The sequence below is a fragment of the Bubalus kerabau genome, chromosome 20 (assembly GCF_029407905.1).
Source record: "Bubalus kerabau isolate K-KA32 ecotype Philippines breed swamp buffalo chromosome 20, PCC_UOA_SB_1v2, whole genome shotgun sequence".
Lineage (NCBI taxonomy): Eukaryota > Metazoa > Chordata > Mammalia > Artiodactyla > Bovidae > Bubalus > Bubalus kerabau.
This window is the reverse complement of record NC_073643.1, coordinates 34,370,717-34,397,688: the sequence shown is the minus strand read 5'-3', so window position 1 is coordinate 34,397,688 and position 26,972 is coordinate 34,370,717. Positions and strand designations below refer to the sequence as shown.

Sequence of the window (26,972 nt, the reverse complement as noted above, 5' to 3'; positions counted from 1 at the left end):
CACAAATAAATAGGGCAAGGTGTCTGTTTCATATTTTAGAACTCATTCACTGATTTAGCAAAGATTAACTGAGCACCTACTATGTGCCCGACACTATTCAGGGGATGTGAGTGTGAAAATTCTCTTTTTCAATGAGAGAGAAAAACAAGAACCAGGAGAAAAATGAATGAAGACATATCGGGATATCAGATAACAATGCGTTCCATAAAGAATGACAAAGCAGAGAAAGCAGGGAGACAGATGGAGCAGGAGCGGTAATCCCAGAAGAGATGACATTTAAGCAAGGTTCTCAATGAAATGGGACAGTGAACAGGAAAGAGGGTTCAAGGCAGAGGGAGCTCAAGCCCACGATGAGAATGTTCTGTAAGGAAGGGCAAGGGGCCCAGCGTAGTTAGAAAAAGTGAGTAAGAAAGAAAAAGACAGGAGATGATGCCAAGGGTGTAGCCAGGGCCCAAACTGAAGACAGCCTTAGAGGTGACAGGAAGGATGACGGCTTTATTCTAAGAACTGCAGGAAGCTGCTCGAGGGTTACAAGCCAGGGGTAGGGTGGGGTGGGGGGAGGGGTGTGCATCATCTGCTATGTGGAGAACATGCTAGAATCACATACATTTTCACTAATTGTCAAAACAATTATATATGTTCGCTAGTTGCTCTGAGTTGCAGGCACCAAGTCTTAAAATTCTTGGATTCTTACACAGTTCACATGGGGCAGATTCATGACAAAAAGCCTTATTTGACTGAAAGAATGATCTTTGCCTCTCAGTTGACACAGCTTTAAAAAAAAGTCACCAAGCATCTTCAAGTATGTTTTTTCTCTGTTCTGTTTTTGTATGTGTGGAGCAGGGGGGCCGGCGGGGGTGGTGGGGGAGGTGCGGATTGCCTCCTTTCCTAACCAACTTTCAAAGACAATTGAACGACAATTTCACCTTCACTGAAGTCCATTTCTCAACAACCTCAAGCTTCTCGAACAGTCTTGAAAAACAAGAAACAGTCTACTGAGCTCTCCAAGAATCAATCATAATTTCCCAACACACTATGTCTGTATTTTACTTGTAACCATCTGGACACACTCAACTCACTCTTGGTTGACACAGAATTCCAATACCTCTGGTCCCAAACTCCCAACAGAATAAAAATCATAACACGGAACAGTGGAGTCCTTAGGGGCCAGAAAACTGACAATGCTAAGTAAAAGGTGATTCCATAAAACCTAAGTAAAGACTTTCCCCAGTGGCTCAGTGGTAAGGAATCTATCTGCCAATGCAGGAGACACAGGTTGATCCCCGGTCTGGGAAGATCCCACATGCCTCAGAGCAACTAAGCCTGTGTACCACAGCTACTGAGCCTATGCTCTAGAGCCCAGGACCCACAACTACTGGAGCCCATGCTCCCCAGTAAGAGCAACCACCACAATGAGAAGCCCATACACCCCAACTAGAGAGTAGCTTCTGCTCACTGCAACTAGAGAAAAGTCCGTGCAGCAACAAAGACCCAGTGCAGTCCAAAATACATAAAATTAAAAGAAAAAAAAGCTCAGTAAGAAAGAAAATCTAAATTACAACAGAACTATGCTGGGTGCTCTCCCCAAACTCCAAACTAGTTATTTCTAAAGTGGCTGACACCAAAGATTTCAATTATGTTTTGTATCTTTTCATTTACAAGAAAGTAAACAGTAAATTATCATCTAGATGGAGTTCTATGCAAAATGGTTAAAATCAGCAAAGTTTTGCTGTATGATAGAAACAGCTTGATTTACTCTTGTATTTACTCATAATGGGAAGAAAATTTTATTTCTGTAATGAAGCCAAATAAATTACTAACGTAACAAACTGACAAGTAGGGAAAATAAGTTGCAGAACAATATTGAGAGTATACGTCAGTTAGAATAAAAAAAAAGAGAGGGACTCTATACATACATACGTAAACAGATACATAAATTCGTTGAAAAAAGAATGAATGACTAGGCAGACACTGATAAATACCAACTCAACATCCCTTTATCCCATTTTTCTTACTATGAGAAACATCATTTTTTTCACCAAGTGGTTTGTAACAACATTCTGACCATTAAATATAAGATGATGTCCCTGGTCTCCGGAAAAGTTACTGTTTTCCTAGAAAAAGGACCAGAATCAGGTGCCATGCACCTGTTTCTGTTTGCCCTTTCCTGTTTTTCCTGCCCCAGAGGCACACAGGCTCTCCACAGCTAGAGCAGCCAACCTGCCACCATGAAAACAAGTTACAAAGTAAGGATGGTGAGGCAGAAAGGGAGGAGTCTGGATCTTTGAACAGTTGTGCCTCTCTGGACTATGTACCACTAGATTCCTTGTTAAGAGGGAGCAATAGACTGATTTATTACATTTAGTTGATTACATGTAGATGACACAATCCTAAAGGATTCATATACCACTCTTACAAAAATGGTTACCCTGAGGAGAAAACAGGTAAGGGTACAATGGGAGAAGAGGACTGGGAGATGTAAGGCAGCTTTATCTTTTTAAAGGTTTTAAAATAACAATCTGTATTATTTATGTCAGGGCTTCCCAGGTGGCTCAGTGGTAAACAATCTGCTTGCCAAGCAGGAGACTAGGGTCTGATCCCTGGGTTGGGAAGATCCCCTGGAGAAAGGCATGGCAACCCACTCCAGTATTCTTGCCTGGGAAATGCCATGGGCAGAGGAGCCTGGCGGGCTACAGTCCACAGGGTCGCAAAGAGTTGGACACGACTTAGCGACTAAGCGGCAGCAGCACCGTTATTTATGTCATACTTAATTCAAAAACAGATGCCAGACGGTGTCTAGACTTAGCATAATGATCACTTCTTAATGTATAAAAATATGGAATCACTGTTGTATATCTGAAACTAATATAGCATTGTAAGCCATCATTTTTCAATAAAAGTAAATAATAATAAAATAGAGGATCATTCTGAGAGCCTATGTGTAAAGAGGCACAGAGGAATAAGGCAGCCTCTTATGGTTGCCTCCACAGTCTGAGATGGTCCCAAGCACACCTAACTTGTCTCACTCCTCTCAGAACATTCTCCCAGCATCTATGCAAACTTCTGTTGACCTGTGGCTTCAACCCATTAGGCAACCTCTTGGGGTACCAGACTTTACTGGCTATGGAGCAGTAAACCTCATGTGATTTTCAAATTAACTCCTAAGAATAGTAGGAAGCTTAAGCTGGAAAACGAGACATGGTTCCGCTCTCACCCTCTCACACATCAGTACTGAGAAAGTCGGCATTGTCAGCATTCCTATGGATGGAATAAAGGATAATTCCACCTCACCCATTCTCAGGGAGATGCAGGTGAGAACCACAACCCAGAAACCAAACCTATCATTGGTGAAGCACTGGGATACAGACGGAAGGAGGAAAACCAGTACCATTCCAGCCCTAGCTCCACCATCTGCTGGCTGTGTGACGTTGGGCCACTCACTGAAGAGGTCTGAGCCTCAGTGCACAGGTGAGCAGGTAACAACACAGACCTCCACGACTGAGAGTAAGTCAAATGGGATGCACACGGGGTAGAGCAGTGGCCCGGTATAATAATTAATTAATAATATTCTAGGTATTAATATTAATTAAACTCATTAGTATGTAATACAGAGAAGGCAATGGCACCCCACTCCAGTACTCTTGCCTGGAAAATCCCATGGATGCAGGAGCCTGGTAGGCTGTAGTCCATGGGGTCGCTAAGAGTCGGACACGACTGAGCGAGTTCACTTTCACTTTTCACTTTCATGCATTGGAGAAGGAAATGGCAACCCGCTCCAGTGTTCTTGCCTGGAGAATCCCAGGGACGGGGGAGCCTGGTGGGCTTCCGTCTATGGGGTCGCACAGAGTCGGACACGACTGAAGCGACTTAGCAGCAGCAGCAGTATGTAATAACATTCTTTCTGAATTAAGCTTTAATTCTTGAGAATTCTTATTATCAGCTTCCATGTACCTGTTGTATGTACTAAGTGTGACAATCAGATTCCCTTTTGCCATGGCATTCAATGATGCTCCGTTTTATGCAAATTGTCAAAATATAGTAACAGAACCAGTTCTGAAAACTCAAAGATAAACTGGTGGCACAAGTGTTAAATAACACAGCACAGCTAAAGGACAAAGTCCCTCTTAATAAAGAAATATCATAACCTGTTGATTCATTAAGCACTGTATGCTTATACAGTGTTAGAAGGACGGAAACACAATACCTGTACTCCACAGTATGAAAGGATCAACAAGAAATAACGGTAGGCGTTAGCTAATTAGAACCCACAGATGGAAATCTTTTATCACCCAGATAATGCTCTTAATTATCATCAAATCACTGAAATTAAAAATGACTTTTACAGACTACTAGGGCTTCCCCGGTAGCTCAACTGGTAAAGAATCTGCCTGCAGATGCAGGAGACGTGGGTTCAATCCCTGGGTTGGGAAGATCCCCTGGAGAAGGGAAAGGCTACCCACTCCAGTATTCTGGCCTGGAGAATTCCATGGACTCTATAGTCCATGGGGATGCAAAGAGTCGAAAATGACTGAGCAACTTTCATTTCACTTCACCTTACATACTATGATTGCTTTACTAATTTATCATTACCTAAAATACATTATATAAAAGTGAAATGTAAATTCATATACATATATATAGCATATAGATACACACACACATACATGTACTATAGTTATGTGTTACTAATTTTCTTGAGTGTTAAGAGTTCCAGAGGGGAGAAAAACACTCAGAAATAGCACTTAGTTTTAGCACTAAATAGCTTTGGAAGCCAACATCATCTTTTAAAATAAGCGGGTGGAGAAAAACAATAACATCATCTTTTAAAATAAGAAGCGGCTGAAGAAAAACAATATATTAAGCTCTGATTCTAGTCAAGAGAGGACATAATGATTAAAGCGGGCCAATTTGTCTCCATCTCCTTCCATCACCCAGTAATTTAAATCTGATTTCTGATGCCCCATCTGCGTATCAAACACCATCAGCATGAGACACTGTCTCTGAGACTGATCCTGCTTTTCTGCCCTCTGTGGACTGTCAGATCCTGCTCACTTTATACGTCAGACTGGAATCATCTCCACCTCCTCAGGTGGATCATGGAAGCTGTCACTTAGAGCCATCTGATTCATGTATAAGGAACAAGGCTCACATACATAACAAAAACGCTTTGTGGAAATGCTTGGCATCCTTTATATAATGCACCATCTTCTCAAGTCTCACTGCTTGGCAGAATATCAAGAGCAGGATAATGTCCATCAGCTTTGACAATTTCTTTTTTGTAGTCAAGTTAGAATGGAGTTAATAACACCATCAACCTAGCATACCTGCATTTTAAGAAAAATCACATGAAGCCTGAAAAATATCACTTTTTGCCTTTTTCAACTAATGAGTAATAGAAGAGAAATTACCCTTTTATTTATCAATTAAATTTTCTTTTTCAACCAAACTTTACTTAAAAATATAAGATGAGTTAGCATGAACAAGATACTACTCTAAGTAGCGTGTGTGTTTATCTGTGTGATAGTGTTGAATGGATTCACATCCACACAGACACAAATGGAATCCGTGCAGCAATCTTAGGAGGCAGAGAAAACTGCGGTCCAATTTAAACAAGAAAACTAGTATTCAGAGAGGTTAAATAACCCTCTTAAGGTCACACAGCTAAACTGGAAGAAACCAGCACATGTTTCCATGCAATTTTGATCCCAAAACCCAACTCTTAACCACTATGCTATAAAATAACAAAGAGGCTTGAAACCTGAAACACAATCTTCTAGTTATCTTTGTCTTCATTTTGAAACATGGGAGTCAAGGCTCTCAAACTCAATTGCTTATACTTCAGAGTCAAGGGGGTCAACATAAATGAGGGAAGCAGGTGACAAAGAGGATGAAAAATGGCCCATCTGCTGAGAGCAGTCAGCTACAGCAAACTGCTACAAAGCAGAGGGGAAAACCCAGTGTTGCCCAAAATCTGGATTTATGTGTGCAACCCTGTGATTTTCAAACAATACAGCTGATTTTACAGATGCTTTTTAAACATCATCTGGGCCCAACAAAACATATCCATGGGCCTAATTTACCTGTGGGCTGTCACTTGGAGACCCTTGTTTCAAGCCCTAACAACTTTGGTGAGAAAAAAAAAATCCAACAGATCACTGGCAATAAATAATGGCAATATTCACATTTCATTGCAGGTGTTTATTTGGCATCCATTTGATCGATTTGTTTCTTGTTCTTTAGTATTCTTCCCAGTTATAGAAAATTCTTTTATGTTTAAATATTTATTTGACTATGCCAGGTATGAGTTGCAGCATTTGGGATCTAGTTCCCTGATCAGGGATCAAACCTTGGCCCTGTGCCTTTGGAGTACAGAGTCTTAGCCACTGGACCACTGGGAAGTCCCCAGCATCTGTTGGATTCTCTTTGATTCTGAAAATCTTGAATCCCTGCCTACCCCACCCTATCCCCCTGAGATGTTTAGCTCGACCTGTTTCTTCATTCATGTCTTCCTGCTGCAAAGTTTACCTTTGGTGAGGTAGAAAGTGACCTTGCTGGTTCTATTTATTATTTAACAGAATTCAGTCTCAAAATCCCTGTCATACTGTATAATGAAACAGAGAGCAAAACTTAATCGGCTGTAAATGTACAGTGGTTAGCATTCACCGCAAATAGTAATAATATTTCGAGAATGCCATTTCTCTTACTGGCCTTTTGACCAAGTTAGTTAATGGGCTGAGACTTGGGAAATAATGGGAACGATTTAGGCAGAGAACTTCCCAACCATGCATCAACCCTGCATCACGCTGCATCCGTACAGTGAAAGCTACATACACCAACTCAGCCCAGCACACGGCTTTGCCAAGAGCTTAACCACCAGCGAGGACTCTTATGACTCTAACAAAAGGTAGAATGGGAAAGACAAGAGATCTCTTCAAGACAATTAAAGATATCAAGGGAACATTTCATGCAAAGATGAGCACAATAAAGGACAGAAATGGTATGGACCTAACAGAAGCAGAAGATATTAAGAAGCAGCAGCAAGATTACACAGAAGAACTATACAAAAAAGATCATGACCGAGATAACCACAATGCTGTGATCACTCATCTAGAGCCAGACATCCTGAAATGCGAAGTCAAGTAGGCCTTAGGAAGCATCACTATGAACAAAGCTAGTGGAGGTGATGGAATTCCAGTTGAGCTATTTTAAATCCTAAAAGATGATGCTGTGAAAGTGCTGCACTCAATATGCCAGCAAAGCTGGAATACACAGCAGTGACCACAGGAGTGGAAAAGGTCAGTTTTCATTCCAACCCCAAAGAAAGGCAATGCCAAAGAATGCTCAAACTACCACACAATTCTACTCATCTCACATGCTAGCAGAGTAATGCTCAAAATTCTCCAAGCCAGGCTTCAACAGTACGTGAACCACAAACTTCCAGATGTTCAAGCTGGGTTTATAAAAGGCAGAGGAACCAGAGATCAAATTGCCAACATCTGCTGGATCATGGAAAGAGCAAGAGAGTTCCAGAAAAACATCTATTTCTGCTTTACTGACTACACCAAAGCCTTTGACTGTGTGAATCACAACAGACTATGGAAACTTCTTAAAGAGACGGGAATACCAGACCACCTGATCTGCCTCCTGAGAAATCTGTATGCAGGTCAAGAAGCAACAGTTAGAACTGAATTTGGGACAACAGACTGGTTCCAAATTGGGAAAGGAGTAGGTCAAGGCTGTATATTGTCACCCTGCTTATGTAACTTATATGCAGAGTACATCATGCAAGATGCCAGGCTGGATGAAGCACAAGCTAGAATCAAGACTGCCAGGAGAAATATCAATAACCTCAGATATACAGATGACACCCCCTTATGGCAGAAAATGAAGAAGAACTAAAGAGCCTCTTGATGAAAGTGAAAGAGAAGAGTGAAAAAGTTGCCTTAAAACTCAACATTCAGAAAACGAAGATCAATGCATCTGGTCCCATTGCTTCATGGCAAATAGATGGGGAAACAATGGAAGCAGTGACAGACTTTATTTTGGGGAGCTCCAAAATCACTGCAGATGGTGACTGCAGCCATGAAATTAAAAGATGCTTGCTCCTTGGAAGAAAAGTTTTGGCCAACCTAGACAGCATATTAAAAAGCAGAGACATTACTTTGCCGACAAAGGTCTATCTAGTCAAAGCTATGGTTATTCCAGTAGTCATGTATAGATGTGAGAATTGGACTATAAAGAAAGCTGAGTGCCAAAGAACTGATGCTTTTGAACTGGTGTTGGAGAAGACTCTTGAGAGTCCCTTGGACTGCAAGGAGATCAAATCAGTCCATCCTAAGGGAAATCAGTCCTGAATATTCATTGGAAGGACTGATATTGAAGCTGAAACTCCAATACTTTGGCCACCTGATGTGAAGAACTGACTCATTTGAAAAGACTCTGATGCTGGGAAAGGTTGAAAGTGAGAGGAGAAGGGGATGACAGAGGATGAGATGGTTGGATGGTATCACCGACTCAATGGACATGAGTTTGAGTAAGCTCTGGGAGTTGGTGATGGACAGGGGGCCTGGCATGCTGCAGTCCACGGGGTCGCAAGGAGTCGGACACAAATGAGCGACTGAACTATTTCAATCACCAGTGGCCAAAAACTACCTTTCAAGTATTCCTAGCACCAGATTTTCTTACAATACTACATAATTAAAATTGAATGCCTAATATGTATCTGGGCATCCCTGGTGGCTCAGTGGTAAAGAATCCATCAGCAAATGCAGGACACATGGGTTTTCGATCCCTGGGTCTGAAGGATTCCCTGGAGGAGGAAGTAGTAATCTGCTCCAGTAACCTTGCCTGGGAAATCCCATGGACAGAGGAGACTGGTGGGCTACAGTTCATGGGGTCTCAAAGAGTCACAACTTAGCAACAACAACAAATATTTATGTAGAACACTTGAATCCTATGATTGGATACTTACGTAGCACTTAGGTTCCTGACCCAAAATTTTAATCATATATACTAATCAATGGGCTAAGACCCTGAAACTCATCAAGCGAGGCACAGATATTATCTACAATCTTTGCCTTCAAATTCCTTCCTTTCAAAGAATATATCTCAAACGCAGCTTCAGGGACTGCAAAGGAGAGTGGCTGCTGTGGCCAGCCCATCTGTGAGTATTTTGTCATATTATGTATGCACCCTCTTCCCTGGCTACCCAGTAATTCCTCCCACCCATCCGTATATCCCCAAAATTCCAGAACAGATCCAGACAGGGACATTCACATGGATTATCACCAGTGCACTTTCATTGCTGTTTGTTTTGTTTCTGTTTTGGGATGGTGGAGAGCAAGAACAATCTAACTGTCTGACTAAGCGAATGAAGAATTCACCTGTGATGGGCATGCACGATGAAATATCCCACAGCACTTGGAATCTTGGTGTGTTCTTCATTCAGTCCCAGGAACTAACTCATGAAAAATCTCTCCCACTTGTATCCCAGAAAGCTAGGATGACAGGCCTTGCGAAATTCTACTTTTGGATAGGAAGTATCCTGTTGCATTCAATATTCACTCACGCTGTTAAGTTTTTAATCAGTATGTCAGGTACCTTGTGAAATAAAAGTAAGACCCCTGTGCCTACCCTGCCGGAACTCTTGCCTAGAAAGGGAGACACACACAAATCATGCTCATACACAACGATAAGGGCCACAAAGTCATGTACACCTGTGCAGGGCACGTGCTGGAACTCACCAAGGAGGAGAGGTCGCCCGCCTCCCCTCAGCCCAGCTCCACAGACTCAGAGAGGACCCCACAACCCTGGAAGTGTACCAGCACTCACTTCCTCCTCTCTCCACTAAGAGAAAGGGACAGGAAAGGAGTAAAGGGACAAAGGGTTAAATACTTCATCCCACTAGGGCACTATAAATTATAAAAAGGTATGGGAGATAACTATAAATTATAAAAAGGTATGTTATCTTAAATAGTTAAGATGTTAACCATTTAACATCTTAATGGTTAACAATAGTTAATAAGTTAATGATTACTCAAGGAAACATGTTAAAGCGTCTCTCTACGATGCGGGAGACCCGGGTTCGATCCCTGGGTTGGGAAGATCCCTTGGAGAAGGAAATGGCAATCCACTCCAGTACTAATGCCTGGAAAATCCCATGGACAGAAGAGCCTGGTAGGCTACAGTCCATGGGGTCGCCAAGAGTCGGACACAACTGAGCGACTTCACCTTCACCTTCATCTTCACCTTCACGTAACCACAAAACCAGGCAGGCTTGCTTAGCAACAAAATTTATAACCAAAAGCATGAGACACGCCCCTAAACAATAAACCAATGGTAGCATGGGACCCACATTCTGCCCAGTGAGCTCGGTAAGTTAATGATTCCTAGGACATGCTTTCTGCACAGGAGAAGGAATGCTTTATGGAAAGGAGACATTTCAAACTGAAATGGCCTCACTGAACAGAGAGACCTGAATTAATTTTTCCAAAGTGTCATGACAGTCCTGGCTAGACCATATAAAAACAAGAAAACTCTCCTGCCCAAACCGGTCAAAGAACTGATGATGGAAGTGTGACGTCCATTCAACAATGAGGAAGAAGGCAGTCTTTCCCTCCTCCCCACTTTTCCTTTGATTATAAAACTGTAGCCCACTAAGCTCGTGGGTCATGGCACCCTCTCACCTGCCTGGCTTGTAAGCATCCCAAGCATCCTATTCTAATAAATCACTTCTTATCTATCACTTTGTCTCTCGCTAAATTCTTTCTGTGCTGAGACATAAAGGATGGCAGATTTTCAGAGCCCGTTGAAATGCCACCAAATGGTTTGAAAAGGGTCACGAGGACTCATCAGCAAACTAAGCCATCTATGACCTGTCATCTGATCTCCCCCACCTGCTAGAAATGCAGACCGACATGACAGATGTCAGGAATGGAGATTCAATACTGGATACCTGATGCGGGGATGTGGGGAGGGGACTGGTACGATGACAACTTTACTGATGCTCCCCCAGAACTAGTCACACATAAGCTCCATGTCCCAATTCTGCCAGATGGTGCAACTGATTTCACTTCTGCCTGCTGCTATTCCTTCTCCCCGCTGGCCCGAGGGGAAGCTCACCTCTCTGGACACCCGACATCATGATAGAGCAGCTTCCCACGTGACCAGGGAGTCACTTCCCTGGGGGGGGAAAGAGTTCTCTGAGGAGGCTGCGAGATGCCTGCGCTCCCTGCCGCCCTCACCCACTTAGCGGACTTGTGAAGGGCAGGGAGGCTAAGATGCAGTTCCCAATGCTCACAGAAATCCCTCATCTTTTTTGTGTCATGGTGACTCTACAAACTTCGTCTCAGAATATTGTTAATGCGTGAAATAAAACACACAAGAGGGCAAAGGAAATCAGTTATATCAACATACTCTAAGTTAAGAGCCCAAGCAGTTTGCAAATACCATGTATGACGTGCATGTGTGTACAGACACGTGCTGCTGCTGCTCAGTTGCGCCTGACTCTTTGTGACCCCTTGGACTGTAGCCTGCCAGGCTCCTCTGTCCATGGAATTCTCCAGGCAAGAATACTGCAGTGAGTTGCCATTTCCTTCTCCAAGGGATCTTCCCGACTCAGGGATCAAACCTGTGTCTCCTACATTGGCAGGTGGGTTCTTTACCACTGAGCCACCAGGAAAGGCCATAGACATGAAACAATTACTAAAAATAAGCAGAAAGCAACATACAGTTCACACGACAGTCCCTACAAGGATGCTTCATTTTACCCTAACTGACTTGTTTATTAACATGTTCCTGGGGGCTTCCAAGCTGGCACATGTTATAGGATGCCCACAGAGAGAAGTTCTAAGTCCACCCTTGAGTCTGAGCTATGAAGATACATACATCATTCTAGCTACCACACAGGCCACTTTCTGAGCCAGCAGTGGGTGGATGGAGCAGGGTGAGGAACACTGTCAAGGGCCAGGCAGGAGAGTCGAGACGTTTACCCACCTGGAACCACCAGAACAAACCGGCATCTCAGCTGAAACCCACTAGCCACAAATGATGAACGAGTAGTACCTCACAGTCTCATTACACCTCCAAGTTTGAAAAATCCTTAGCAGAAGATCATTTAGACACAGGTTTCCCAGCTAAAATGAGTAAGACTATTTTGAAAAGTGAAAGTCGCTCAGTCATATCCAAGTCTTTGCTACCCCGTGGACCATACAGTCCATGGAATTCTCCAGGCCAGAATACTGGAGTGGGTAGCCTTTCCCTTCTCCAGGGTATCTGCGCAACCCAGGGATCAAACCCAGGTCTCCCACACTGCAGGAGGATTCTTTACTAGCTGAGCCACTACATTCTCCTAGTAAGAATAAAGTTTACAATGTATTTCCAATCAGACAGTGGTTGTACTGCTGATAAGCCTTTGATTATGAAAATGTAGACCTGACATAGCATTAATAGGAAGTCAAAGCCCTTTTAAGTCAATTTCTATTTTTTCCATCAGATGCCATCAGTGCATGCTTGAAAAATGAGCTGCACACAGTTGAGGGACATCTATTCAACCTCGTCAGTTACTGGTACTAGGATGAACATCAAGACCCATAAGAATCCAACCCACCTCTAGTGAACAGAGCTACACACTGTGAACAGCAAAGATCATCTAACTTCTGTGTTTAACAGCTGCAGAAACTGAGGCCAAGAGATTAAACTTGTCACGGTCTATACAACTGGTTACTGCCCATGTCTGGAAGAAGAGCTGTTTAAAATATCCTTATCTGTAGAGCTGTACTGTTTACATTATTGGACATCGTTATTTTAACTCACTAATTCAGACTAACTAGTGTGGGACTATCAGTCTGGCTTACTAAAATGCCTAAGTCTTTTGAAAATAAATCTATGATTATGTTCAAGTACTCTCAGCAACTTCAACTAGGTAGCAGGAGGAGAATTTATAATGAGCAGTATTTTCTTACCTACTCAAAATGCATTCAAGTACATCATCTACAGAAATGAATCACAGACCTAAACATCAAGACTAAAATTAAACCATTTCATAGAAAGCAAGCTTTGTGACCTTGAGTTAGAAGCAAAAGATATCAAAAGCATGGTAGCTAAAAGAACAAACTGGTAAACGGAATCTCATCAAAACAAAAAACTGCTTTTCAAAAGGCACTGTTAAGAGAATGAACAGACTCAGGGGAAATATTTGCAATTCACTTATCTGATGAAGGAATTGTATTGAGAATATGTAAAGAGCTCTCAAAATTCAATATTAAGAAAATAACCCAACTTTCTAAAAAATGGGCAAATGATTTGAATATACACTTCACAGATATACAGAAAAGCAAACAAAAAGATGCACAACGTCACTGGTCATAAAGGAAATGAAAATTAAAACCATCATGTGATATCACTACTCACCTAGTAAATGGGCTAAAATTAAAAATACAGACCATGCCAAGCGCTGACAAGAATGTAAAGGAACTAAGACTCTCTTACTCTGCTGGGGGGAGTGTGAGCTGGTACAACCACACCGGAGAACAGTTTGACAGTTTCTTGAAAAGTCAATCATACATCTACCATATGAACCAGCCATTCTGTTCCCTAGGAACTTCCTTAGGAGAAATAAAAGCATATGTTCATGTAAGCACTTGTAAGAAATGTTCCTAACACCCCTACTTGTAATAGTCAAAACTGGGAACACCCTCAAATGTCCACCAACAGGTGAATGGATAAACAGTGTGTGACACAGGATGGGCCACTATTCAGCAATAAGATGAGCTACTTCGAGGACAAACATATGGACACCAATGGGGGAAACAGGGATGCGATGAATTGGGAGATTAGGATTGACGTAAATACACTCCTATGTATAAAATAGATAACTAATGAGAACCTACTGTATAGCTCAGGGAACTCTACTCAGCTCTACAGTGGCCTTCCCTGGTGGCTCAGTGGTAAAGAATCCACCTGCCAATGCAGGAGCCACAGGTTCGATCCCCGATCCCAGAAGATCTCACGTGCCGTGAAGCAACTAAGCCCATGTGCCATAACTATTGAGCCTCTGCGCTAGAGCCCGGGAGCCACAACTGCTGAAGCCCGTGTGCCCTACAGCCCTTGCTCCCTAACAAGAGAAGCCACCACAGTGAGAAACCCCTGCACTGCAACTAGAGAAAAGACCCCACTCACTGCAGCTAGACAAAAGCCCGTACAGCAAGACCCAGCACAGCCAAAAATAAACAAACAAAACGGTTTTTTTAAATGCTCTGTAGTGACCTAAATGGAAAGGAAATCCAAAATAGAGGGGATATATATATATATATATATAGGTGATTCACTTTGCTTTACAGCAGGAAGAAACACAGCATTGTAAAGCAAATATCCTCCAATAAAAATGAAGAAAAGAAATGAGCTACTGATGCATATGACACCCCAGATAAACCATACAGCAACTATGAAGAAGAAATCAAGCAAAAAAAGAATAGATCCTGTATGGTTTTACTTAAACACGATTTCAGGAAATGAAAACTCATCTATAATGGCAAAACAGATCAGTGGTTGCCTGGCAATGGTACAGGTAGGGGCAAGAGGGATTGATTACAAAGGGGCATAAGAAAACTTTCAGGGGTAATGGGTATATTCATTATTTTGATCATCAAGATTGTTTTCATGGGTATGTGTGTGTGTGTGTGTGTATATATATACCTATACATTATGTATGCTAAAAGTTACCAAACTGCACACTTATACAAAGTTTACTGCATGTCAATTATACCTCAATAAAGCTGTTTAAAAATACATTAAGTTCTCAATGTAATACCCAACTCTGCACTATTTAATTTAAACCTCATGAAAAAACATTGAGATAGAGGGTGCAGTCCCATTGCCAGAGAGACTGAATAACTGTTTTTCAATAACTCACACAGCTAGGGCTTCACAGAGCCAAAGCACAAGCATTTTGATTTCCTGTTAAATAAATGCTTTCAAATCACTTGATATTTTTATAGGTAACTTCAACAGCTCCCACTGTTTACACTATTTATTTGCTTAGCAAATCTCCTTTCATAGACAGAGCATGGGTAAATGTCAATCCCATCATTTCAGGATCATCACAAATTCTAAAATTAATAGGGTTCAATTGAAGGTTTCAGTGACTTAGAGAAACAATCCAGGCTCTGACGTGTCACACAGCCAAGAGTCACCAAGTCAGGCTCATTGGAAACAAGATCAGCACAACATACGGTAGCAGAGACAGGCTCCCACCTGGAGAGATCAAACACCATAGTTTTTCTTCTGGAGCAGAAACACACACACACAGACCTGGCAACTAAAATGCTGAGCTAGCCATTGTGTGGATGTTTCAAATTTCTAGACGCCCACTAACTAGAAAAATATTCAGTGTTACTTGCCACTATCTTGCTTTATATACAGTCAATATTTCCTATTGAATAGGATTGACTAGTAATAGCTCAAACACATAGAATCTCTCCAAATAGAAGTCACTGGTCTCCACCGGTTGGCACTTTGCAAATCGGCTAGATGACAACAGGACAGCTGGGGAAGGTCGGGTAGAGCAAACAGCAATAAATTCATGCCTGTATCTCAAATCCAACCAGGCCTTTCAATGGTTCTCTTGAAAGACATGACTTCCTGGACCACCATGCCTTGCAAATGCTTTCCCAACAGCAAAGCTTAGAACTACGTTTGGCTTGAGGGCAGAAGGCACACACCTTTAACTTTGTGCCAAGTTCAAACTGTTCGCGTTCCCTTGCCATACACATGCCTGGATTGCTGGTATTTACTTCTAGCCTTTCAGCGAGTAGTTATGCAAGAGTCAGTAACAAACTATAGAAAGAAGGCCCACTGGTAGAGTCATTCTTTCATTTTATTTCATGCCCGTATTACTTTTCCCTGAAACAAAGTTATCTACTCTTTCCCTTTCTGAATCCCTCACTACCTGTTCCACAACACACTGCGAGTGTGCTCAGTCGTCTCCCACTATTTGTGACCTCATGGAGTATAGCTCTCCAGGCTCCTCTGTGGGATTTTCCAGGCCAGAATACTGGAGTGGGGTGCCATTTCCTCCTCCAGGGGATCTTCCTGACGTGGGTTGAACCCACGTCTCCTGCATTGCAGGCAGATTCTTAAGCACTGAGCCACCCGGTCAGGCCCTCCCAGCCCAGTTTAAATTGACTGTAGTTTTTATCTGATTTCAGACTTTCCCCAAGACATATGCACTGACAGCCCACGGCATAAAGAGTGGGAAAGTTTTTAACTATTGTACACACTCTCTTCTCAGAGTGAATTAAAGTTTTAATAGGTTTCTGAACATCCTTTTAATAATATGACTATCACCATATAGGCCAAGTTATTTCCAGCATTCAAGTTACACCTAGAAAAACATAAAACCTCATTGTTCTTCCCTTTCCATCTCTACCCTCCTGATTCTTCTTACCAAATGATTTTGTTTTCTTTATACAAAAGATTCTGGTTTCCTTGGATAAAGCCAACACACAGATGAGATCTTGGGCTTTTTAAACCCCAAAGTGTAGGCTTTGTTTAGGTAAGTTCAAAGGTACGGCTTGAAGAAAGAAAAAGGAGCTTTCTTCTCAAGGGTAAAGAGAATCTTTTGCCTAACTACCCAGAGAACTCTTCAAAGGCCTTGGGTTGCCTCTTCTGCCTCAAAGGCACAAAAATGCATCAGGAAAAAAAAGCCTGCTCTGCCACCTGCGGGGGCTCACACGCTTATTTAAGGACCTGAAATTCTTTACTCCCCTCTCTGTGAAACACCCCTTCCTCCCCACAAAAAACAATGTGAAGCATGCTCATTTGTCAGATATTTTGCCAAGCTGACCTTGTCTGTGGCACTGGGACTTGAACTTGCAGCTGAGATGAGAAGAAGTCAAATATTAACACCTCATATAATTGGTTCCTTTTTCTTCTTATGAACACTGAGATTAAGATGAGCCCATCAAATGGCACTGGACAAAAATAATGAAGGGTCCAAGGGAGGTCAGTGGAATCCCTCACGCTACGAGCTCTTGGCATCCAGGAACAGTCATGCCAGTACAAAATGACCAAATATTCTCACAGCCCTTCCAAAGACGTGGAGATGGAGGTCATTGCTACAGGAAGCAAACAGCCCTCTCTGCAAGCCTGATCGTGTGTAGTGAGCCTGAGATGGAGACTCATCACCACTGGGATCAAACTGTAGCATGACAAGAGCTTGAGTCAAACTTCTGATTTTTTTTCTTCTGAATGAGTGGTTCTGATACTCACCAGGAAACTATTAAATAATATAGTTGCCTGGGCTCCACCGTCCAAGATTCAGATATAACATAGCTGTGGTGGAGCCTCTCTGTTTTTTTCATGCAAAAGCTCCCCAGAGAAATCAAGTAAGCATCATCACATGGATATCCTCTTTACTCCCAAAACGTGGGCTTTGGGGCCATTGCGGAGTCCTTTTCTGGCTTATAAAACAGAGGATATTCCTGTAAAGTTGCCTACATAGAAATATACCCATACAGTTAAAGAAGTAACCATTCACTGGGGGCAGGGCAGGAAGATGAAAACAGTTACAGAAGAAACCATATTAAATCTATATTGTTGGACTTCACTCCAGTGGATAAATACCTGTTATTGGTCAAAATTAACTTCCAGGGACTAACTTTAGGACTTAATGGCTTGGGGAACACAGGTATACCTGTGGCGGATTCATTTCGATATTTGGCAAAACTAATACAATATTGTAAAGTTTAAAAAAAAAAAAAAAGACTTAATGGCTGAAGCCATCACACACACACACACATACACACACAGATACACATATACTATCCTGCCGTTTTTCTTTTCCTAAAAAGAATACCCTCTTGCAAGGAATGATCATATAGGCAATTCATCGGGAAATGCAGCCATCTTTTCCACACTTTATGAAGGCTACACACCCCACTTACCTGGTACTTAACCTAAATTTAGAAGCAGTCATTCAAGAAAAAAATAAAGAACTAAAACTAAAAACTTAAAAAGAAGTGAACAAAAGGGAGATAAAACACCTTGCCCTAGGATTGACCCATGAAAATACAAATAACTCATAATTTTAATCTTTCAGAAAGTAATGCTAAGACTCAGTTCATTCCCCTGCACTAAGCAGATTACACTGGCCTCTGGCTGCGTGTAGCTACTGAGTGCTTAGAATGTGGCTTGGGCCACAGGTTGAAATAATCATATTTGGATGTATTAGGTTAAATAAAATACATTACTGCTTCACGTGTTTCTTTTTACTTTTTAAATGTGGTTATATAGAACATTTAAAATTACATACGTGGCTCTCCTATTTCTGCTAGACAACATCTGCATCAGGCTACAATACTGCTTCTTGCTGTTAGCTCTTCTAAGCCCTGCCTGCCCCCTTGTGTCAGAACTCTGACAATGCAGACTAATTATTTTTCAAAACTATCTGTATTATCTTTGAAAGAAATGTCTTACAGTAAATGAGGGCTAAAGTAGTCATTCCAATCAAAATCATCAGCAGGGTTCCTATAAGATTTCGGCTGTTATAGGGGACAGAAACAGGAGCCCAAATTTAGGTGTAGTTACTTTTCGAACAATTTAACCAAAGCTGAAAGCAACACAAGGCACCCAAGTCCAACATTCATATTCTGCGATCATCCTGTATCACAGAGAAAACAGAAAATCTAAACTTCCATAAATGTAAACATCACAGAACCTCTATAAAATGGAATGCCCTCATAAGGAGAAGGCAGTTTTCAATAAAGATGACCAACATTTATTGAACATTCAAAACACAAACACAATTCTTAGCACTTTCCAGACGGGAACTGACTCCTTTTTACAATTCCTTAAGGATGACTTTTACTGTTTATTATCTCCACTTTCCAGAAGAGACTGAGTCCCAAAGAGATTCTGTAACCAGCTCAAATATGAAAGGAGAGCAGGAGCTAACCTGAACCCCTGCTATTTGCTGTGCAGTAAGAAGAAACCCCTTGTCTCTAGCCTAGGATCTCTTGTCTTCCACCAGCATCCAGGAAACCGACAGGCTGCCCTATGACCTTGCAAGGAAGGTTAAGCCTCAGACCCATTACAATTCTTGACACAGTTCCCCATCAGTGAGGTGCCTCCCTCTACGGAAGACCTGACTGAAGGCTAGAAGGTAAAAGGACTCTCAGCACGCCCTGGGGTTGCTCTGTCCCCAGCATGATGAAATCCTGCTTGTTACAAATTCCTTTCCTCTTTCCTTAAGGTTGAGTGAAACACCAGTCTTCATAAAGACATTCTCTTCATTACAGTCAGCTCTTTAGAACAATGAAAAACAAGCATTTTCTCTTGTACATGATAAAGCTTCAAACGTTTTGTCACTGATTATATCCCCCACCCATACGGAGCCCTCAATTATTCCTTGAAAGTTTCCAGACTCCTGCTCATTTTAAATGCCTCTAAACATGAAGGCAGCTACCATTTACTGAGTGTTTACTAATCCTTTCACCTACTTTTTTATTAAGTAGGTCCAATAATTCCGTAAGGTAGGCAACTACATCATTCTATTTTTACAGATAATGAAGCAAGTTCAGAGAGGTTAAGTGCCTTGGACAAGGTCACACAGCTGGGAAGTGGCAGAACCAGGATTATGCTTTCCTGAAGATCTGCTTGTGCTCTGCTGCCTCATGCTCAGTTGTGCTCGTTTCTCAGGGCCTTAACACCTGGGCACAATGTATTAAACAGGAGACTTTCCACCAAAACGGAGTATATTAAACAGCAGCTAGGCACCATGGCATCTGCAGGAATTAAATGTGACCAAAGTCATTCATATTTAAAGCTGTCTGGAGAAATGGGACTATTAAAATGAACCTGTAAACCAGCAGCACCCAAGTTTCCAACTCTCTCAGCTATATGGGAAAAGCAGCTATGATTCTGTCTTCAAAGGGGAAATTTAAAGTGTCTAAATATTCATTCTTAGGCTCATTCATAAAGGACAGGGAAGCCTAGAATGCTACAGTCCATGGGGTCGCAAAGAGACAGACACGACTGAGCGACTGAACAACAACAAAATATACCCAAGGATAAATCTCCAGGATGTAGGATGTTTTGTGTCCCAAACTCATCACGTGAACCTTGAATGAAACTGTCACAAACATCCCTAAATGGTTAATTTCAAATGACTCTGAAGTCTGTGAAACCGTCAGCATCTTTCCACAGCATTACACGTGCTGCCCTCTAGTGGGGAAATGATGTTACGTACAGTGGCGGGGAAAGGTCGGGGGACAGGGAACGAAAGGACAAACTGCTCCTTGAAGAAATGAGAGAGTTAACTCTGGCTTCCTTTTAAAAGAATGTAACCTACCCATTGGCCCCAGGCCCCTCTTCTGTGGTCCGGGGCTACAGATGCCCACACGGTCTCCTCTGTTGTTGTTCAGTTAAGTCGCGTCTGCCTCTTCGCGACCCCAAGGTCTCCTACTCAATCACTGTGTCAGCTGGAATTTTAAAAAACAACAAAGGTGGCCGTTTGTGTTTTCTAATTCCTTAAAGATACTACCTCTGTTCTCGAGTGGAAGATGATCAATGCCTTAAAGAAAGTTTCCCACTCCCTGTTCTGCGAAAATTGGGTGCATTTTTGTTTTCTAACACTTGAACTAAAGTGAACTTCAGCGCACACCTAACACCTGATCTGATCAGCCCAAATCAGGGATGGGGTCCCATCTTCTTCCCCTCTGGCTCTGTCTTAGACAGATGAGTGAAGATGGGATTGGAAAATATCTCCTTGTTTATTTTACAAGTGGTTCTAATCTGAGCCATTAAAAGCATCCAGTAAGCTTCCAACTAGGGTTTCCTAGGGCCACAATTTCTTTAATTGGCCAGCACAAACCACAAAGCTCTTGGGACGGTGTCAGGAGTCCTTTTGGACACAGTACACTCTCTTCTGCAGTTAACTCTCTACAGCCTGCTCCTACTCTCAGGCTGTTTCAGATACACTCAAAGACCTGACCAGAGTTTCTCAAGTCTGACCCTTGACTTTGTCATCAGGTGAGCACAATAATGGGAAGAAAATCCACGTGGCCGCTGTGAGGTCATTAGAGACATTTACAACACCTGCCTCCCTTCGCCATTTCCCTCCTCATCTCTCTCTCTCTCTCTCTCATACACATAAACACACACAGCCAATTAGAACACACAGCCTCGCGAGAACCGTGGGCAAAGAAAAAGCAGGAAGAAACAAGGAAATGATAGTCCAGGTACTTGGTGTCCTCAATTTATAAAGAACTCTCACAAATCGACAAGTAAACAATACAGCCAAGGCAAAAACAGATAATGGATAGGATAGCACAAGGAAAACACGTAGTCCCGCAGCACAGAGTCTGTAGTCAAAGAGCTGCAAGTCAAAACAATCTGACAGTAGGTTTCATTACCATATTCACACATCAGTAAGACCTGATAGTACCCAGAGCTGATGAGGGTGTGGGGGAAAGGGAGTTATACTACTACTGCTGCTGTAAGTTTAAGTTCAGAAGTCTTGGAGCATGCTTGGCACTACTAAAATCTTTCTTTCTCTTTGGCTGCGCTGCACAGTATGTGGGATCTTAGTTCCCAGACTAGGGATAGACCCCATGTCCCCTACAGAGGAAGCTCAGACTTAACTGCTGGACCACCAGGAAACTCCCTGCACTACTGAAATCTTAATGCGGTTGTCAGAGGATGCAGGACACTCACCAAAAACCATCATCTCCTCTCAGTCCTGGATCCCCAGCTAGGGTATGTTTCCCAGCAGCCCCTGCAGCACGGTGTGGCCGTGGGCACTCAGCTGTAGCCAATAGCAAGAGAAGACAGGTCAAGGGATACTGCCAGCTCCTAACCCGGTTCATCATCACCTCCGAGGTGTACCCTCCCCACCCATTCCCCTTCTAGCTGTCTGGAATGAAGATGGCTCCAGGACAACCTTCGAGGACACAGGCTGAGAACAGTATAGCTTCCATGCCCTGTGGTTCCAAAAAGGCCACAGGAGAGGACAGCCAGTTGACATGTTACCTACCCAGCACTCGTGAGCAAGAAATACAACTTCTTTTGTTTAAGCCATTATGTATATTTCTTTGGTCTATGTGTAACAGGAATTAACCCACTCTCACTAATACATTTGCTGTGTGTGTGCTCAGAAGTTTAGTCATGTCCAACTCTTTGCAACCCCATGGAATGTATCCTGATAGGCTCCTCTGTCTGTGGGATTCTCCAGGTAAGAATACTGGAGTGGGTCGCCATGCCTTCCTCCAAGGGATCTTCCTGACCCAGCGATCAAACCTGCGTCTTCTGCATCTCCTGCACTGGCAGGTGGATTCTTTTACCAACAACGCCACCTGGGAAGCCCCACTAATACATTTACGTGCACTTTAATTCAACAGAGATTCATCTGCAGTCAGGACATATATTTGGAAAATACGACAGACAACCAATGTCCACCAAAACTGGGAGTGATCAAATAAATGAGAGCACATCTGTACAACAGAGAGTGATATAAATCTGCACGCACTCAAACGAAGCCCCCTTAAACTCTACTGTTAAATAGGAAAAAAATCGAGGTACAAAACAAAGTATAGAGTGAGATATCTGTGCATACACACGTACTAGTATACACATTCCTTTTTCTGGAAGGATAGGTGTGTACATACATAAATCTGTAAAATAATATAGAAAATATAGATGACTATATAAAACACTATCTAGAAAGATACATGAAATTGTCAACTTGAGTGGGCCAGGGGACACCTAGATATCTGCCAAAACATGACCCCTGAATATGTCTGTGAAGGTGTTCCTGGAAGAGGTTAGCATTTGAACTGGGGCGCTGAGTGAAGCTGATGGCCCATTGTGGTGGGCCTCATCCAAGCGCTTGAGGACTTGAAGAAAAAAGCAGAAGGTGGAATTTGTTCTTTCCCTGACTGCTGAACTGGGACACTGACTGTCTCCTGCTCTCCGTGCTCCTGGACCACAGGCATTTGAAAGGCTGGAATGTACACCATGTATATGTAGGGTTTCCCTGGTGATTCAGTGGTAAAAGAATCTGGCTGCCAAACAGGAGATGTGGGTTTGATCCCTGAGTGGGGAAGATCCCCTGGAGAATGAAATGGCAACCCACTCCAGAATTCCTGCCTGGGAAATCCCATGGGCAGAGGAGCCTGGCAGGCTACAGTCCATGGGATCACAAAAGAGTCAGACACAACTGAGCAACTAAACAACAACAATATGTGTGTGTATATATATCTTATTGGTTCTGTTTATCTGGAGAACCCTAATAATCAACAAAAAGTTAACAGGAAATCTTTTCACACCTGCCTGTTACTGTCTGGAATTTTAGCACCAGCAGAAAATTACATAACTGATTCCATGGTGACAAATAGGCAAAATCAGCCTATTAATAAATATTCATTTAGCACCCATTATATTCCAGGCATCAAGGACACAGCTTAAGAAACCCATGAGGGAATAAGACTTCACAGTAGGGTTCAGGAGCCTTCAACTGCAGTTAAACAAAGGGTATGGGCAGATCACAGGGACTTTGCCAGTGTGCTTCCAGACCACCTCAATAAAGTGAATATCGTGATAACTCAAGACACATGAGTTTTTTGGTTCTGCATATAAAAGTTACGTTACTGTAGTCTAGTAAGTGTGCAAAAGCATTATGTCTAAAACAGAATTCACATCCCTTAATTTTAAAATACTTCATCGCTACAAACGCTAACCATCATCTGAGCCTTCATCAAGTCATAATCTTTTTGCAATGGTCACATCAAAGATCACAGGTCAGACAGACCATAACAAATAAATAATGGAAAAGCTTGAAATAGGGTAAGGATTACCAAACTGTGACACAGACCCACAAAGAGAGCAAATGCAGTTGGGAAGAAATGGAGCCGATAGACCTACTGGATGAAGGGTTGCCACAAACATTTGATTTGTTTTAAAAAAAAAAAAAAAAAGCAGTAAAGTGCAAGCCAGAAGCCAAGAGCAAAAAAACAAAGCATGCCTGTACTTCTGCAAAGATGGTTCTTCATATACAGCCTGCGGCCCCAGGGAGAGAACAGAGCTCCCCGTGGGCAGGAGCCATCCTGACTGCTTTGATGGAATGTGCTGATGGCTACTGAGATGAGGGGTGAGACGTATATATGGAATCTAGAAAGATGGCACTGATGAACCTAATTGCAGGGCAGCCAAGGCAATACAGACATGGAGACTTGTGGCACAGTGGGGGAAGGAGAAGGTGCATGAATTGAGAGTGTAGCATGGAAACATATACAGTACCATATGTAAAATAGATAGCCAGTGGTCATTTGTTGTACGACACAAGAAGCTCAACTCGATGCTTTGTGACAAGCTAGAGGGGTGGGATGGAGTGGAAGGTGGGAGGGCGGTTCAAGAAGGAAGGGACGTATGTATACCTATGGCTGATTCATGTTGATGTATGGTAGGAACCAATACAACATTGCAAAGCAACTATCCTCCAATTAAAAATAAATTAATTAATTTTAAAAGATGAGGGATGATAGGTACTTCAATTCCAAAAACAAAATCAGGAAGAATCCCCCAAAAGTCAAAGAGAAACCAAAAACCAAGAATCCAAATAAAATCACTGAAAGAAATCCATGATGAAAATTTCATTTCTTGAGCAAAACTTTCGAAGGCTTTGCTCAGACTTCTTACCCTCCCTGTTACAGTTGAGTCTTCGCTTATAGGGAAAATACTGCATCTCTTGTGTTCACGATTCTAATCTTAATTTAGATTTAATTCTGATTTTTTTTTTCTTTTTGCTCACGTATAACACATTTTATTACCAAACTGCACCTTCACTTTCACACAGACACCCTATGGTCTCACCTTTTCCAAATTTAAAAGGTTACAGTTAGGGCTAGGGTTAGGATTAACCTAACCTAGGTTAGGGTTGGAATGAGGATTGCCAACCAAGATGAAGAGCTGAAGGGTCAGTCATGGCCCCTGTTTGCCTCAGGTTTAATCACTGTGGATCACAATCTCAAACCCAGTTTTGAGAAGTCTGGAATGTGCTGATGCTAACCCGCCCCACTGAAATGTTCTGCTTCTGTACGACACTGACTCTCTACCTGCAACCCAAGAAAACAGGTAAGACTGATGACTTCAAATACCCTATTCCTGAGAGTGAGCTCACCCAAAGATACACAGCACAATAACCAACTAGCCCTAGGCACTTTCAGAGCAGTCAAATGGTATGGATTTTACACTGATTTATTAAAATTGCAATCATTATTTTTCTTGTCTTCTAGAAACTGTCACTTAAGGAAAATTGAATTGTGAGAGAGTTTACAAACTTCAGCCTAAAGTTCAGTCTTAGTCCTAAATTGTCAGAATAACTAAGAGGAAGCCTTGAGCTGCTGTATATCTGAGAATAAGGCTATGTGACCAGCACAGTTTCTTAGACACAGACTTTACAATTCTGACACATACACGGTTTAGGGTTCAAACTTCACTCTTTCACTAAAAACTCAGAGCTTGCCTGGCACTGCCACACCTCTGATTACTGAAGCATAGACAGTAAATTAATTGTTTAGTAACGAGTTTGCTGACAAATATCAATTATTCAGGAAAACACAGTTCACTGGGGAGTTTTCAAATCTGTATTACTTTAAATGTAGATGTAAAAGGGAAAGGTGAAGACAAATACACAATACACACAGAGATACTTAACTGATTATTTTGATCTGTCTTTAGAAATAAGCGAAGGACAGACATGGGTCTCACTAGAAAGTATCAGAATGCTTCTCTAAGACTTCACACACGTTCTATTTTAGGTCCTGTGCAAAAGTTACCACCACATTTTTTTCCCCTTTCTTTCTTCTTTTTAAATCATTCACCATTTTTTCCTAAAAGAACCCTATTATGTGCAAACTGCCTTCAGTGTTCATTCAAGTTTATCAATAAAGATGTCCTGCCTTCAAAGGAAGCTGGAATATATAAACACAAAATGCTGCTGGGTTTCTAGGATTCTTTGAGAAAAATCACTTCCAAAGAATGGAAGTGTACTCAGGAAAAGGAAAAGAAAACCTAGAGAAATCTTAAAAAGATACCTAGAACAAATCTCTTTAAGCATCAAACCATCAAACTGCTTCACCCTGTTGTATTTCATGCTTCCTCTGGTTATTTACACACCATCCAAGGCTCCTGTCAATTTCCTGCACCTAAAATGTGGGCTTTCACATTTGAAAGGGTTTTATTAATTGATCTCAGTGGCGCAGGACGAGTTTAAAGGGCTTACCTGTGTGTCCCCGGAGGTGCTGGCTGGAGGCGGACATGAGCTTACAGCACACCATCAACACGTAGGCCAGAAAGAGCCAGTGAGACAGCAAGACGGATCTGGCACAGGCTCTCATCCTGGAGGGAAAGCAGGATGCAGGTCAGCGATGGAGGGGTGGTGAGAGACTCGGAGCAAACGCCGTCCTTAGAAGGTGCAGAGAGCAGAGGAAGATGCTGGGCGATGCCCCTCTACCCCTACCTCACCAAAGAGACCAGAGGCCAAGCGAACCTTACATGCACTGTGCATTCACTCAGTTTCCAATACACACATTTTATAATTAAAAGTTTTTCAAGTTAGCTACATGCCTCAGTGAGAGGTCTATTTATGAACCCCTAGAGCATAGCCTGAGTGGCCCTGATAGAACATGGGGGTTATATACTATTTTATAGCACAAAATTTAAAAAGCAACATACTTTAAGCAGGATTCAAATAAAAGATATGTGGTTTCTGCATGTGAAATAAACCACAGAAATTCACACACCAGGCCTGAGAACTTTCCCCTGGTTTCTCTGACTGCATATTAATGCTCTTTGGCCTAGAATACTGGCTGAATAGTGGATTAATCCAATCTCAGAGTCTGATGAGAACATGGACAACTAGAGATAAATACATAAACAACTTCATATAGATATCAATAGATACATGGATAAAGATGAAA

General features: G+C 42.1%; 1 protein-coding gene across 4 annotated transcripts in view; it reads right to left on the bottom strand.

Annotated features, from left to right (window-relative positions):
• Positions 1 to 26,972, bottom strand: part of TAFA4 (TAFA chemokine like family member 4) — a 156,857-nt gene that overhangs the window by 98,915 nt on the left and 30,970 nt on the right. Inside the window, exons 1-2 of one of the 4 annotated variants that reach the window (XM_055558376.1) lie at positions 26,276 to 26,390; positions 18,586 to 18,658 (exon numbers count right to left, since the gene is read on the bottom strand). In XM_055558376.1, coding sequence (XP_055414351.1) covers positions 18,586 to 18,640 — 55 coding nt within the window. In that variant the 5' untranslated portion in view covers positions 18,641 to 18,658; positions 26,276 to 26,390. Of the gene's footprint in view, positions 1 to 18,585; positions 18,659 to 20,347; positions 21,345 to 21,711; positions 22,220 to 26,275; positions 26,392 to 26,972 lie in introns of those variants that run through there. The other 3 variants (XM_055558377.1, XM_055558378.1, XM_055558379.1) reach the window with 3 other exon arrangements.